We start from the raw sequence: 14,114 nt of genomic DNA, 5'->3' as shown, positions 1-14,114 counted from the left end.
AAGCCATAATATACACCAAGAAAGATGAGGGTTTGACTCTAAAACGCAATACGTGAAGAGGAATGCCCTAACTAGGGCAATCCACAAGTTTGACCAAAGCAAAAACAAGGGAATTACAGAACAGGAACAACATCAATGACAGGGGAAAGGGATAAGAATTTGGAATCAATGACCATATTAAACAAGGAAGGTCTCCCACAACATATATCTGATTCCATAATATGATGAACTTAAAGAACACCAACTATATTTTCGGAGGGAAGTAAGAGAGAACCCAGTTCTTTACTTATATTTCGGGACACTTTACAAGGAAGAAATGCAAGAAAAGGACCATGGTTGGCCCCATCTCCAAAAGCCAAAAGGTTCTACAAATGTACCAACTCCTATATATATGAATGGGAGTAGAGTAATCGTTCCCATAACTAAATATTTTAAATTCAGTTTTTTGCCCTTCAGCAACAATGCAAAGAAGTGCCTCTTTCGTTTCTTCAAAAATGCAAAGAAGTGCCTCCTTCGTTTCTTCAAAAATGCAAAGAAGTGCCTCCTTCGTTTCTTCTTGGTATTTGAACGTGTCACGATTGGCGGGCAGTGCCAAGAACTATGTAGCGAGCAAGGCGCAGGGGTATGTGGAATGGAGATTGGCTGAGATGAAGAAAAGATCTGCACTTATTGTAGGCCTTCAATTTGGGAACCAAAGCTTGGACTCCACAGAACTCGTCTTCGAGATATCTATCTTCAACCCCTTTGAGTTCTATCTCCCTGTCAGTCAGGCTTCTTTCAAATTCAAAAGCTCCGGCAGGTAGGTTTTGATCCACATCTCCTTTTCACATCCTCCGTCCTGGAGACGTTCTTGTGTACAATTGTTAAGTACCATTTCCGTCACATAACTGTGTTAAATATGAGAAAGTAGTTGTATATATCAATTGTTTAAAAATGATGGTTATTAGGTCAAATGTCCGATAATATATATAACATGTCAATATATGTCAATACAGAAATTTTTAATGCATACGCGTTTGAATATGTTGTTTGTTTTCACTTCATGTGTGGTGTAGCGAGGTCTTAACAGGAACATTGAAAGATGCCGCGTCGCTGAAGCCCGGAGAAGAGTCGATTATATTTGTGTTAGTGAAGGTGCCATTGAGAGTGTTCATAAACTTCGCAAAGGACATTTCTGGAGATGCAGATATTAACTATGAGATCGATTTGAGTATCAAGATTAAGCTTCCTGTAATTGGGAACGTTGTATCCTTACCAATTCCTTGCCAATGCCAACAGGGCGAACTCAAGCTTTCTCATCTGTTTTCCAAATTGTTGGACCAAATCAATCCTCAGCAGCTGGTGCCTTAAACATGAAATATAGTTTCTATATATTATAGGTCCCATCCTATACATCTGGTAAAAGAATTATAAAAGGGAGGGTGGAGTCTTAAGGGTTTCTCCTTGTAACAGAACTAATACTCAATTTATAATCTTCTAGTAACGCGAAATCTTGGATGCAACTCTTGCAATACCCTGTTTTATCTATCTTCTATCTCTCTTGTTAGGTGAATGTCTCGCCCCCACAGGATGCTCAAAACGCAATTGTTTTAAGGCCTTCATATGTTTGTCATTTTGAGGATGTCTCGAAAAGAATGGATGTTAAATATAAATAGATGTTTTGAGTTAGATAACATTTTGAATATCCATTGAAGAATGTTATTGACACTCTAAAAAATCACTTTACACTCTAAATTTTTGATATTTAAAACTAAAATACTTATGAAGAATGCAGTATGATTTTTTTAGAGTACCAATAATATCTCTCATGTCCACTAATACAAAAACTTGAGAAAAAGTCTTTTGGATCCACATTTAGTCAAGATCATATATATATATATATATATATATATATATTTTTTTTTTTTTTATTTTTTTTTTTTTTTTTGAGGCTTTATGACTTTCATCATGGCTGCTGTCAAAAAGTCCAAATAGAAACCCAAACCCAACAGAACCACCAGAGTACCTCCTCTGGTTTCAAACTCCATGGCACAACTTTCAATGTCCTGATCACGTTATTTTTCAACGAATTTTCCCAAAATCTTTAACTTTTGGTACTTTTTGCTCCAAAAATGGAAACGCAAAAAACCCCCACTCAAAAATCGTTCTCTCTCGATCAAAGAACTCAAACATGGGTGGTCAGATGAAGGAACATCAACTCCATCAGCCCCATGGCTCAAGAAATCTAGAAGAAGAAGTGGTGCCAATATTTTCCCCAAGTCACTTGCCCGGATAAGAAGAATCAAATGCTGTGGGATTTCACTACAGTTGTCATCCTCCAAAGTGTAGTCATTGGCGTGCTCTGCCTCACCGTGTTCCGATTCCGAGATCCTAAAGTCAATCTGGCGGGAATTTCTGTGGAGAATATGAGCATGGTGGTCGGAACCCCGGCCGCGATCAACACATGACTCCAAGGGAAGAAACTAAGGTGAACAATGAGAACTGGGGTAGGCTTAAATATGATAGAGTGTTTTGTTTTTATCACATGAGGGTGTGACAGTTGGAGAAGCAACAGTTTCAAAAGGGTCTATTGGGATGAGGAGCAAGGAGGTGAGCGCTTTGGTGGAGCGATGGCGGTGGCGGCGGAGCAAGCGGGGAGATTGGCTCTAGGGTTTTGAATTTGAAAAGCTATATGAAGGTAAGCGGGAACGTGAAAATGGTGGGGATGGTGAGGAAAAGAAGTGGGGGGATGGGTTGCAGTTTGACTATTAGTTTGTCCAGGCAGGCAATCCAGGAAGTTCATCTTTTCAAAACAGACTGCGTATATTTGTTACACCAAAAACCTAGATCGCGTAAAGAACATGTTTAGGTCCTAGTTACGTCTGTCGGGAAATTGATCGCCTGAAGTCAAGGATGTGCTAATCACTTGGGCAGTTGAGAATCTTTGTCCCTCAGACACGACATTTCTAACCTCGAAGATGATTTATATCAGACTAATCGGAAAAAGGTACGAGAATATGACTTTGGTCGTGGTAACAAAACGAGTTCGGTTGTGCTCTGCCGAAGTTGAGTAGTTACTCTAGCGAGAACATAATCAGACATTAATAACATGAGATCTGTCTTAGCACGCAAGTAAGATGACCCTTAAAACAACTGCGGTCAGCAACTCTGTCGTCGAGATTAAACGTAACTGTGGGAGGCAAGGCCGGTCCTGAAGGTAGCCTAAGTAGGTGAGCTAGGGCCCTACTCCGGATGGGCCCTCAATATTACACACACACACACACATACATACAAGCTTTTTATGCACAGGGATCTTCAATTTTTTTTTTCAAAAAATAGGGATTAGGTGTGAGGCTCACTCCACATCGAATTTTAACGTTCTGAACTGTCTATTTTGTGAGTCTCGATTAATAGATCATCCTTACAAAAATTCAATTCAATTCGTAACCATTTGCATATTTAATTATCAAGATAAAATTTCATTGTTTCTTATATAACAAAATATTCGTTAACTTCTTTGAACTCAATTAGATATCTTACATGTTACCAATTTGGCTAATATTTTGCAAGGATGATCTATAAGGTGCAACTTGAAAAATAAACTGTGCGGAACTTTAAAGTTTGATGTGGTGTGGATCCTACAACTAATTCTCATTTTTATAATAATAATAATAATAATAATAATAAATAAAAAAGGGATCATTCCCTTAAAGGTTTCCTATATATATTACAAATTTTGTATATATTTAAATAAGAAGTTTACAGTTTGAGTCTTTACTTATAGAATTTTGTTAACTATACCAATTAAAGTTGCCTTTACAGAAAGAAAATTTTCAAAATTGAAGTTGATCAAATATTATCTTCCATCAACTATGTCACAAGAAAGATTGAATGGGTTATCTATTTTATCAATCGAAAAATAATTGGTTAAGAAAATTAGATTACATAAACTTACACACTTGCGTCTTACACATTTGCGTCCAAAAACATGAGACTGTAATATTTAAGTAATGTTTGCATATATTTCTTCTTTTGATATTAATTTTTAAGATATTTTATGTAGAAATAGAGCTTTTCATGTATTTAGTGATTTTTTTTTTATACATATCAATACAAAAGGTCGGGAGTCAGAGAACTCTAAGACCCCATTTGAAAGGCTCGACTAAAGCCTTAAATTCTTAGGCCAGCCCTAGTGGGAGGATTAATCTAATTAATGTGAATACTTAGTGTGAAATGAAGCAATGTAAATTATGCTCTCTTTTTGTTTGATTTATGTTTCTTATTTTTTAAATGTAAATTGTCGTACATAAGCTTCTCCTAGGAAAGTCAGGCCTGCAGGGTAAAGGGCCTAACCTAGTTTGATAAGCAAAAACACTTATCCCATTACTTCAAATTTGAGGCCCAAAAGGTTGGACATGAGCCTGTCTCATAGAAGATGGGACCCTACTCTGGAGAGGGTTTTCTATCACAATCAATATAATATTTGGGCAATCATCTGGAACAATATTTTTTTAACATTTAGTTGTAAAAGCGATCAATTTTTAGTAGTGACGACATTATATTAATCATATATTGATGATTTAAATATGACATAATAGCCACACAATGATGACATGACGACATAATAAACACTGATATTTTATGTAGCCAACTGTAAAAAACTGATCATCCCTACTAATTGCATGTATAATTTTAGCAGCGTTATTCGTTTAATAAATGTTTTTCACATGTTTCATAAATGAACCACCTATCCAGTAGGCACTTGCTCAGAGGTGGATCTATTAAAGGACTTGGGTGGTTCTGGGACCAGTGGAAGTCTGAAAAATGGCTGTGAGGACGTTGGAGGACCACCCAAGTTCGAGGAGGAGAAACACCAACAATGGCTTGCCAAAGGACTTTCCAAAGGATGTCAAGCCATTAAAAAAAAAATTTAAAGACATATGCAGCACAAAGGAGATTTGAACTCAAGGTCTTCCATGTCCTCCCTGATTACTGTCCTGGATTTAGGGGTTTAGACGGATGAGTTGACTAGAGCCTTGCTCCAAGTCTCCTTAATCTCACTGTTTGTCTTTAAACCTGGTTATGGCCTTTTATTGGGTCTCTTGCTTGTCTGCTTTACTTTGTCTTAGGGGTGTGGTGCATGGAGAGAGGATCTTCGTTGGATCCTCTTTATAAGGATCTCGGGAATCTTTCAATCACATTTGTTTTTCGTGCATCGTGTGACCAGTTTTCATCAGGTACTGTTGACTCTAAAAACTACCAAGCCTACGTGGCGCGCAAGCAGAATAACTAATAAGCTAACTACGTCATTTGGTTGTGCGCGGGGCCTGCCAACTCGTCGGCCGAGTTCGGCCAGGGAGTAAAATATGTTGATTAACCTCTTGATCTTACGACTACGACCAAGGAAGGAACACGTCTCGGCCTTCGGGTTTTAGAGCTTGAAGACAAGGCTGCTAGTTTCTTCGAAGTTCACAAATCATCGATGCCGGGTTCGATCTTGGTAATTATATTCATGAGAGTATAAGTACGCCGAACTGGTACCAGACTATATGGACATAAATACTCGAAAGAGATAAATGTCTTGATTGTAAATGTGGTTCGGCCATCAAAATGTCGAACTCTAAAATGTACTTGCGAATATCCAATCATAAAACTCAACTTTCAATGTGCCGAACCTAGTAACCTAGTAACACCTCACTTCACTGAGAAGGCTGATGAGATAACATCTACCAACACGGATTCGAAAATCCTTGTTGATCGAGACTTGGATAAATAACTAGTCGGTCTCGAAGCAGTGTTGTTTATCCAAATTGAAGGTGCTTATTGGTCGGTTGATTTTACAGCTGCAGTGCTGTTTATCCAAACTGAAGATGTCGTTGGTTGCCTTCACAATGCTGTCTATCCAAACTGAAGATGTGTTGGCGAGAAGAAATGGAAAGAGGAAAAAATCTCAGGGTTGTTGAGAAGCTTTGCGTAAGACAATTTGTGTATTAATTTGAAGGGCTTTGAATGATGCACTCTATTCTCTATTTACCACAACAAACCCCCTTCATGGTTGAACTAGAAATGTACTCGGATTAGAACTCTTCAATCCAATCTAATTAGGTTTCGTCCAATCCTAACCCCTATAGGACTTTGAACCAAGCTCCTTAATGAACCAGATTCATCCGTTAATTCTAAGCATCTTCAGCTTCAAGACTCCTTATTGCATTAGGGTTCAACTACTTCACCCTTATCTAAACCAATCTTTCTAGCAACAAGATTCGGCCAATCTTGACTGGATAACCCATGACGAGATTCTAGATGAATGAGTCGGCCAATCTTGACTAGATAACCCATGACAAGATTCTAGATGAATGTTACTGAGCCAAGAATAACTCTAAGCTCGACCCAAAATATTATTTTGGGCCCAAACATTACCCCCTTGCTTCTAAGGTTTTTGGCCTATAATTCTTGGCCGAGCCTCGACCTTGAAGAAGTGATTTATTACTAAAGAATAAACCCTTAACATATTTCTTGTAGTAAACCAAAAAACATTGCAAGCCTCTAATACTTCAACTACCCAGACGTATTTATTAAGCACGATCTTTCACCGCAGCAAAAGTTGACACATGGCAACTTTTCATCGCAACTGTCCATCTTCAATAATGCATACCCTTACATTCAAAGCGTACAAACACTGAAACGTCTTATCGTCATAACCTTTGCCGTCACATGCAATCGTGTATTCTTAATTTGCGTGTTTTTCGACCTATTCACTTGGATTTTCAAAGATCCGTTATGATTGTGAAATTCTTCAGTCAGATTTACGCCTTATCTTTTAAAACTAAACTGTTTGATATTCTTCCCCAATTGCCTATAAATACTTTGCCCAACTTCGTTTGAACTTTCACACTTTCAATCTTCAGAAATTCTTGCCATTTGCTTTTAGCCAAAAAAAAAAAAGAAATCAAACTTCGAAACCCAGAAAAAACCTTCAAACTTACTTCAATGGCCTCCAATACCTTCATTACCAAGCTCACCAGGAATGCAACAAATGCCAAGACTTAATTGATCGGAATGCGATCAAAACTCCCCGATTTTAGGGTGATTCAAGCGCCACTCACCAGATTCTGGGACTGCTCATAAGGACAACGTCCCAGAAATCATCATTGAGATGTTGAAGGCCCACTGACTGAAACCCTTATTCCAAGGGTATGATTAGTCGAAGTGGGAATCGACCAAACCCCAAATGGCCTAGTCCTCGACCCCCGCGACCTGGGCTACTTGGGTCACTCGAATAGACCTATACTTTGGCGACGAGTGGTAGACCCTCGGAATGTTCGACGCTATTAAGCTTTCAACCTTTGAGATCAACATGGACCGAGATCTCTTAATAGCTGCCCTGAGTTTTTGGTGTTCAGCCACCAATACAATGGTTCTTCCCCTTGGCCCTATTAGTCCAACCATGCCGGATATCACAGCCCTACTCGGCACTTTTCCCTCTAGTCTCCCAATTGATACTATTCTTTCTCGGTATGAATTCGACCTGGATCTGAAAGTATTCTTCGATGAGCATGCCGTTGAAGTTTTGACAAAGAAATATCAGGAGCCATCGAAAAAATATGTGCACAAATTGCACAAAAATTTCTACAATTCCAACACCTTAATCAGCTACTTCGCTAGCTTAGAGGAGGAAACTCTCAAGAAATGAGAGCACGGGGCCTTCTTGCTTTACTGGTACAATAAATTCATTTTTTGTAACAAGTTGAACAAGTTTTTGGCCGAAAGTATGCCAGTGGCTGAACCTTTGGGCAGCGACCATGTCTTGGCTCTCAGCCCGGCCATCTTCGCCTACCTTAACTAGTGTTTGGCCGAGGCCTCTGTTGGGAAGATCGATCTACAACAGAACGATCCACTTTGGGTCTTTTAACTCTAGCTGCAGGTCTACTTTTCTACGTTGAGGCTAGAAATTCCAAGCTTTAACTCTTCTGAAGCGATGGGTCTTCAACTAGCCTCGCGCCCCATTCCTACTCACTCAGCTAAAGACATCTTCAAGTATTTCTTCGGCCTTGAAGATCTATCAAACGATGAATTTCTGATTTGCCGCCGCCAGAAATATTTGTCTTTCATCAAACTCCCAACATCGGCATGGGAGGAAACAGAGAAAGCTGATCTTCGACAGTCTTGGGGATCGTTTACCCTAGCTCACGACCTTCCCTTTAGTTGAGACGCTCAACGAGCCAACTAGGAAGTTTACCAACCCAACTTCGTGGCCCGGCAATTGGGCTTCTTTCAGGGCTATTTTGTGCCACTCCTCACTTCTCGCTCACTCTTGAGTCGAGAATGTCTCTCTGGCTCCTTAGAGAGGGAATGGGAGGAAGCCAAGCAGGAATTCCAAGAACGATGTACTAAATTCTGCCTTCTGCCGAATACTCCAAAGGCTCATTGTACTAGCTTTGTCGATTGATGAGATGTTTACATCAGGGATTTCTTCAGTGCTTCGGCCAAGGTAACTTCAAAGAAGATTTGTGGTGATCGACCAAAGAATACTCTTGCTCCAAAATCCAAAGAAATGGCTCTCAAGGTATATATCTTTTATTTCTCTATTCGTTTATTCAAACTTGATTCTGACTCAGGCTTAGCTTTTCCAGGTGGTCATGCAATAAAACAGGCCGATGTGGTTGCGATGGTTGCAGCCAAAAAGAAACTCGCTCATCATTAAAAAAAGGCTGCAACTATCGCTACTCCTTTAGCCAAAAAGATAACCACTTTAACTCCAGCAGTGGCCACTGCTGAGCCGATTGGACCGAGCTAACAACCTCGCCCAAAGGCTGAGACAACTGGTAGCATTGCCTAGCGCAAAAAAACGTATCAAGAAAAAGGCAAAGAAGAGAGAGTGGGAGATTCATGTTATTTCAAGTTATACCACAGGAACGACCACTCCTAATATCCCTCTATCTTCTCCTGTTTCTAGGTCTCGACAACGGTACCACAAGACATCTCGACCCTAACAATGGGTCAGGCGACCATGGTTTAACCAACCACGTAAGCTGCTGTTGCCGAAACAAACATTTCCCCTAATCCAAAGAAGAATCCAGTGATCATCCTGGAGGAAGAGGTATAACAATTTCCTTTAATAATGTTCTCATTTCATTTTGATTGGATCTCCCGACTGAAAAATAATCATCTTTCATGAACAGGAAAACGAGAGCAAAGTACCCTCACTGCTGTGGCGCCATCAACGAGTTGAACCACCTACTATAAGTCCTTTGCCTCTAGACAAAGGCAAATATGTCGCATCCCCTATGGGTGATCTCCAACTGGCAGTCGAGGTGGCTGGCCAGGTCTACCCTAAGCGGCTGAAGTAGGTTTGGCACATAAAGTGGCACCCGTTAAACCAAAAGTAACGGCAAAGACGCCGGTTCATCCCCAAGACTAGAAACTCGGTATCCCTCATCGGGAGATCACTTCGACCTTCGCAAGACTTATGATCATTTTCTTTTATTAATTTTCTGTCTTAGAACTCTAAACCAAGAAAAACATTAAATGTCAGGTGCCTAATTGTTCATTTCACAGAAAATTTTATGCGCCAAAGGGTGTTATTTATATTCCCTAGCCACCCTAGTGGCCATCAAACATAGATAACCTTTATTGGCCGCATGAATTGAAAAGCTGCCTTAAACACTAGGCTTGGCCATTAAGCTCTCTAGGTTCGACCAACAAACCAGCAAACATGGCCTAAGTTTCTTCTCGACGTGTCTTACACAACTTCTCTCTACTATCTTTTTGAATTCTCTTTTCTCTAACAACTCTTTTCTGTGCAGCCTTCATGAGAAGTCGAGCTTGATGCCCTTTTCTTCAATGCTTCGGGGACAGCTGGTCAGTCAGTAACCACAGCCAAATCTAGTGCCTTCGCCAAGCTATAGAAACTTTTATCTTCCTCAACCTCATAAATCCTTCAACACAAAGGTCTCGACTCTGTGGGAGAGTGCTTGAACGACCTTGAACTAATGACCTGCTGAGCAACGAGAATTTTTTTTATCTATCAATTGTCCTAGAAAAACTCGACAATATTTCACTATTTTTTAGAAGACTTTTCAAACAGAGGACGACCTCAAGGCTGATATGGTCACTCACCGAACTTCATCGACAGAGGTCGGCCATTGCTTTTGATCTTGAAAAGGATTTTGAGTTGAACAAACCTTGACTGGCAGAGTACGCAGCTGATGTGAAAAAAATACAACAACTAAAGGCCGACAAAAGAACACGACAAGCCGAGGTCACGATGGGCGAAATGAAGTGGCTTGAACTAAAAGCCCCTCTTGAAGCTTTTTTTCCTTTGACTCCTTAGGTTTTTTGGTGTGTTGGCTTGTAAGCCGATCGATTTCTTTTGTAATTTTGAGTGTACGGCCTTTGAAAACTAATGAAATCATTCCTTTATTCTTGCATCTCCTAAGTGACTGGATAATATTTCTTTAAGAATTTCTCATTAATCGGTAATTTATGAATTAAACCAGTTTGATCCTTGAGGTGGTATGCCCTCTTACCGAGAACTTTATGAATGATCAATGGGCCTTCCCAATTCGGCGACCATTTCCCTAATTTGGGATCCTTAATCTCTATTGGTAACACGGTTTGCCACACCAACTCCCCTTCACTAAACATCTTTTGCTTAACTCGTCGATTATAAGCTCATTTGGTAATCTTTTTCTACGACACTAGTAAGTTATAGGCATTAAGCCGAGCTTTCTCTAAATCCTCTAACTCTTGCCTTATGGCCTGACTATACTCGACACTGAACAAACTGCTTTGTTCAATAACTCGTAACGAGTTTATGCTTAGTTTAACTAGTAGTATCGTGTCGTGTCCATAAGTTAACGCATATGGGGTCGTTCTTATTGGTGATCGGAGTGAAGTTTGATAGGCCCATAATGCCTCATTTAACTTCAAATACCACATACTAGCCTTTTCTTTTATCATCTTCTCAAGGATACCAATTAGAACTTTATTACTTGCTTCAGTCCGTCTATTTGCCTGTGGGTAATACGGCTTGGACTGTTTGAGTCAAATTTTCAAACTTGTTGTGTATTCTTTAAACCTGTCGGCCGTAAAAATCGTGCATTTGTGCATTATAATTGTTTCTGGTATGCCAAATCTCTTCACGATGTTTTCTTCTACAAAATTGCAAACTTTTTGGATGTTAACCCAACATATGATTTTGATTCAATCCACTTGATAAAGTAGTCGGTCACTACAAGTCTTAATGCATGCTTTGCTGATCCGGAAGACGGCTTAATCTTGCCGATTACATCCATAATCCATCCTCTGAACGACCATGGCTTGGTAACCGAGTGAATTATTTCGGCCGTGACCCTCTGTATAGGCCCATGGATTTGACATTATACACAACCTTGCGCGTATTCAATGCAATCTTTTAACATACTCGGCCAAAAATAACCATGTCGGTGGAGCAACCAACGTGTTTTGCATCTGGATTGATGACCCCCGTATATTCCTTCGTGTACCTTTTTAATAGCTTGGGCAGCCTCATCCGGGCCGAGGCATAATAACAACAAACCATCTTCACCTTTTCGGTATAATTCATTCTGGTACATTATGTAATTTGTGGAGTGCACCCTTGTCTTACGGTCGTGTTTGCCACTGGGATTATCAAGATATTGCATGATTAATCTTCTCCAATTGTCTGGTAATGTCTCGACCGTGTAGATATCTATAGAATCCTTTTGTTCCAACGACGAAATTAGGGACATAGCTCGTGTATGGATTACGTGGTCGTGTTAGAGAACTTATTGATTAACCAAGGCCGGGCACTAGTATGACCTGGCCTAGTTTGCCCCTTATGAGTTATGCTCCGAAGGTTATTTGAACCAACTCATCTATGTCAGTATTTTGAATTCGTGAAATGTGCTTCAAAGCCAAAAAGAGTTTCTTGACGACCGAATAATTTATCTCAGTTGAGTTAAGATTCCAACTAAGATAAAAAAATGGCCTGGTCCCACTCAGTGTCATTGTCTTGAGCAAGAAAATAGCCAATAGATTCCTCGGCAGCCAAGATATACAACTTAAGAGGTTTACCGCATCGAGGTGGCATGAGGACAAATAGGGTGGTGAAGGAGACCTTGATTTACGTGAAAACGTCTTAATGTTCTTCGCACCATTCGAATTTGTCAGAATGCTTAAGTTTCAAAAGAGTAGAAAAAGCCTTCATCTTCCTCGCCACGTTAGAAATGAAACGGTGGAGGAAATTGATTTTGCCGAGCAAGGATTGTAATTGCTTCTTGGTTGTTGGGGATGGAGCATCAGTGATCTCTTAAGCTTTATTCTCATCTACCTCGATGCCACAATGATGTACAAGGAAACCCAAGAAGTTACATGCCGATACACCAAAGGCACATTTGGCAATATTCATTTTAAGATTATATTGGCACATATGAAGGAAGGTTTGTCGAAGATCATCTAAATGTATTTGGCGGTGCTTTGATTTGACCATAACATCATCGATATATAACTCAATGATTGTGCGAATCAGGTCATGAAAAATGGTATTCATAGCGCGTTGATATGTTGCACTGGCATTCTTAAGTCTGAAAAGCATGATGACTCATTCATAGGCCCCAACTACCCTGGGGCAACGAAAAGCAGATTTGTGGCCATCAACCTCAGCAACGAAAATCTGGTTGTAACCAGCATGGCCGTCCATGAAAGATAACACTCGTGATTTGCTGTAGTGTCGATTAACAAGTCTAAAATCAGCATCGTATATTCTTCTTTAGGGGTTGCCAAGTTCAAAATATGAAAATCAATGCAAATATATGGAGCACCACTTTTCTTTAAAACTGGGACAATATTCGCCAGCCATTCAATGTATCGAGCTGTCCGAATAAAACAGCTTTTAAAAGTCAAACAAGTTCATCTTTTATGCCGAGCTGAACTTCTATCAAGAATCGTCAAGGAAGGAAGGGGTTGGAGGAAAGGTTTACAACCAACCTTGATGCGTAATTCGTGTTTGATCCAGGCCAAGCATCTCATGGTAACTTCAAGCGAAACAATCTTTAAATTCTTCGAGCAATTTACAAAGCTCGGCTTTCATAGGTTGGGACAACAAAGAACTAATAAATAAAGGTCGAAGGTCATTAACTGTTCCAAAGTTTATTTCGTCTAACGAATCTTTGACTTGGGGTCTATTATCTTCGAGCTCGGCTAGGAAAGCTTGGACTTTATCAAGTGATAAGACTGAGTCATTGCTTCCCTCAACAAGGAACTCTACTAAGTTCACACCAGAATGCGGTTGCTTGGAAATAATATACCAATGGGCCATCAGGCGTTCCATGATAGATGAAACTATGGCCCAGCATATATCGTGTTTGGTATCAGGCATTGGGATCGTCAATTAAGTTAGCTAACCTGAGTCTCGTAGAATCCTATTGAACAGTCTCGGCATCAACCTCGATGGCTTTCTAAACTGAGATCCTAGTTGGCCATCCTTTTTCGTTGAAACCTTGCAAGGTGATGTAGCTGACATGATCATCGTAATAGCGAGCTTGAATCATATTAGCTTCGAACGGCTGATTATCAGCCGGATGAACTATAGCCGATTTGCCGTCCCAAAAGATAAGGACTTGATATAATGACGAAGGGATATAGCCAGTTTGGTGGATCCAGTCACGACCAAGCAATGCATTATACTCAGTCTTTGAGTCGACTATAACAAACACGGTCATGTGATTTTGACCTGCGATACTCACCTCTAAAGGAAGCACTACTTAAGTCTGAGATTTGTCGCTGATAAAACTGCTCATGGTCACCCCTGATGAAATGAGCTCATCTTTGGAGCGATGTAATACTTTCATGATAGAAACAGGCATGATATTGACCATTACTCCACAATCGACAAAAATTTTGGAAATCAGGTATCCTTCAATATGGGCCGTGACATGCAACGACTTCAAGTGATGAAGATTAATATATGAAGAACGGGAAAATAGTTTGGCGAGAGCTGCTTTAAGTTTATCCTCTTTGCTTATTTGCTCAGTTTTTTCGATGACCACAAAAGCGATCTGCGTGGCCTCCTCGACGATCAAGTCACCATTTAGGAAATTTGGTTAGGATGTGGTTGACTAGAATTTTACAGG

General features: G+C 40.0%; 1 protein-coding gene across 1 annotated transcript; it reads left to right on the top strand.

The window, feature by feature from the left end:
• The first annotated feature begins 434 nt into the window (after positions 1-434).
• LOC103937392 (desiccation protectant protein Lea14 homolog) lies at positions 435-1,497 on the top strand. Its single transcript, XM_009347341.3, has 2 exons — positions 435-799; positions 1,056-1,497. The coding sequence occupies exons 1-2, from the start codon at positions 462-464 to the stop codon at positions 1,348-1,350; spliced, it is 633 nt and encodes a 210-aa protein (XP_009345616.2). The 5' UTR covers positions 435-461; the 3' UTR covers positions 1,351-1,497.
• Positions 1,498-14,114: the final 12,617 nt, after the last annotated feature.

Source organism: the organism of the source record quoted next, unplaced genomic scaffold (assembly GCF_019419815.1).
Source record: "Pyrus x bretschneideri cultivar Hongxiangsu unplaced genomic scaffold, Pyrus_bretschneideri_v1 Contig40, whole genome shotgun sequence".
Taxonomy (NCBI): domain Eukaryota; kingdom Viridiplantae; phylum Streptophyta; class Magnoliopsida; order Rosales; family Rosaceae; genus Pyrus; species Pyrus x bretschneideri.
The sequence above is the reverse complement of the archived record's forward strand: the minus strand, read 5'-3'. Positions and strand labels throughout refer to the sequence as shown.

Coding starts and splice junctions, on each gene's coding strand:
- LOC103937392 (XM_009347341.3), top strand. CDS start 462: ATGCAAAGAAGTGCCTCTTTCGTTTCTTCAAAAATGCAAAGAAGTGCC. Junction 800..1,055: donor AAATTCAAAAGCTCCGGCAG/GTAGGTTTTGAT, acceptor TGTGTGGTGTAG/CGAGGTCTTAACAGGAACAT.